The 780-nt window shown below is 42.9% G+C and overlaps 1 protein-coding gene across 1 annotated transcript; it reads right to left on the bottom strand.

Moving 5' to 3' along the window:
- Window positions 1-73: 73 nt before the first annotated feature.
- Window positions 74-694, bottom strand: TEOVI_000915700 (Ran-binding protein, putative; the record flags this gene model as incomplete). Its single annotated transcript, XM_067221524.1, has 1 exon — window positions 74-694. One exon carries the CDS (start codon window positions 692-694, stop codon window positions 74-76), a length of 621 nt encoding a protein of 206 aa, XP_067077625.1.
- Between the last annotated feature and the right edge of the window lie 86 nt (window positions 695-780).

Genomic DNA, 780 nt, shown 5'->3' with positions numbered 1-780 from the left:
ATATATATGTATATATATATATATATATATTATATATGTGGAAAAATGTATATCCTCTGCATCCGCTTTTCCATCATTCTTCCGGTACAAAAAGACCCCAATCTCTTATGTTGAAGGAAAGAAGAATACGCCGCATTACCGCTGTCACTTCTTCTTCACTACGCAACTTCTGCACGACACGAGCCTCACTGCTCTCGGGATGAATCCACTGAGGTGCCGATATGGAGATTAGCACATCCGTTGATATGGGTGGTTCAAAACGTAACACCGACATAACCACAAGAATATCATTTTCTTTTCCTTTTTCATTTGTGTATTTCGATATATGTTGGTGGCCGCTAATGACACAACCAAATGTGCAGTACCGGCCACTAGCTGCAACGGACCCTGAGGGTGGTTGCGACACAAGGGGATAATCGGTTGGGTGTAATTGATGTTGTGGTTTAAGGTTGTAGCCTTCAGTATTGCAGCCATTGGCCTTTGCAAGGTCGATGAAAAAATAATTTCCGCAATTGTCATTACTAACCTCATGCTCCCTCGCTAAAAGCTCTATGATAATACACATGCCTGTCTCTACTTCTGTGTACACTTCCTGTGTGTCAGGAACCTGTCGCATATCACTTACGTCAACCATAGTCGCCGGGAAAGAGCTTGTAATGGCTCCACCATACAGCTGCACCTCCTTCTCCTGCATTACAGCTACTTAAGCGTATGATGTAATTCGTTAGCAACTCACGTTTGCCTTCTTCACTCCTTTCCACCTCTGGTGTATGTATGTAT

Source organism: Trypanosoma equiperdum (assembly GCF_001457755.1).
Source record: "Trypanosoma equiperdum strain OVI genome assembly, contig: ctg_1451, whole genome shotgun sequence".
Classification (NCBI taxonomy): domain Eukaryota; phylum Euglenozoa; class Kinetoplastea; order Trypanosomatida; family Trypanosomatidae; genus Trypanosoma; species Trypanosoma equiperdum.
Note: the sequence above shows the minus strand (reverse complement) of the source record. Positions and strands in the feature narration are given on the sequence as shown.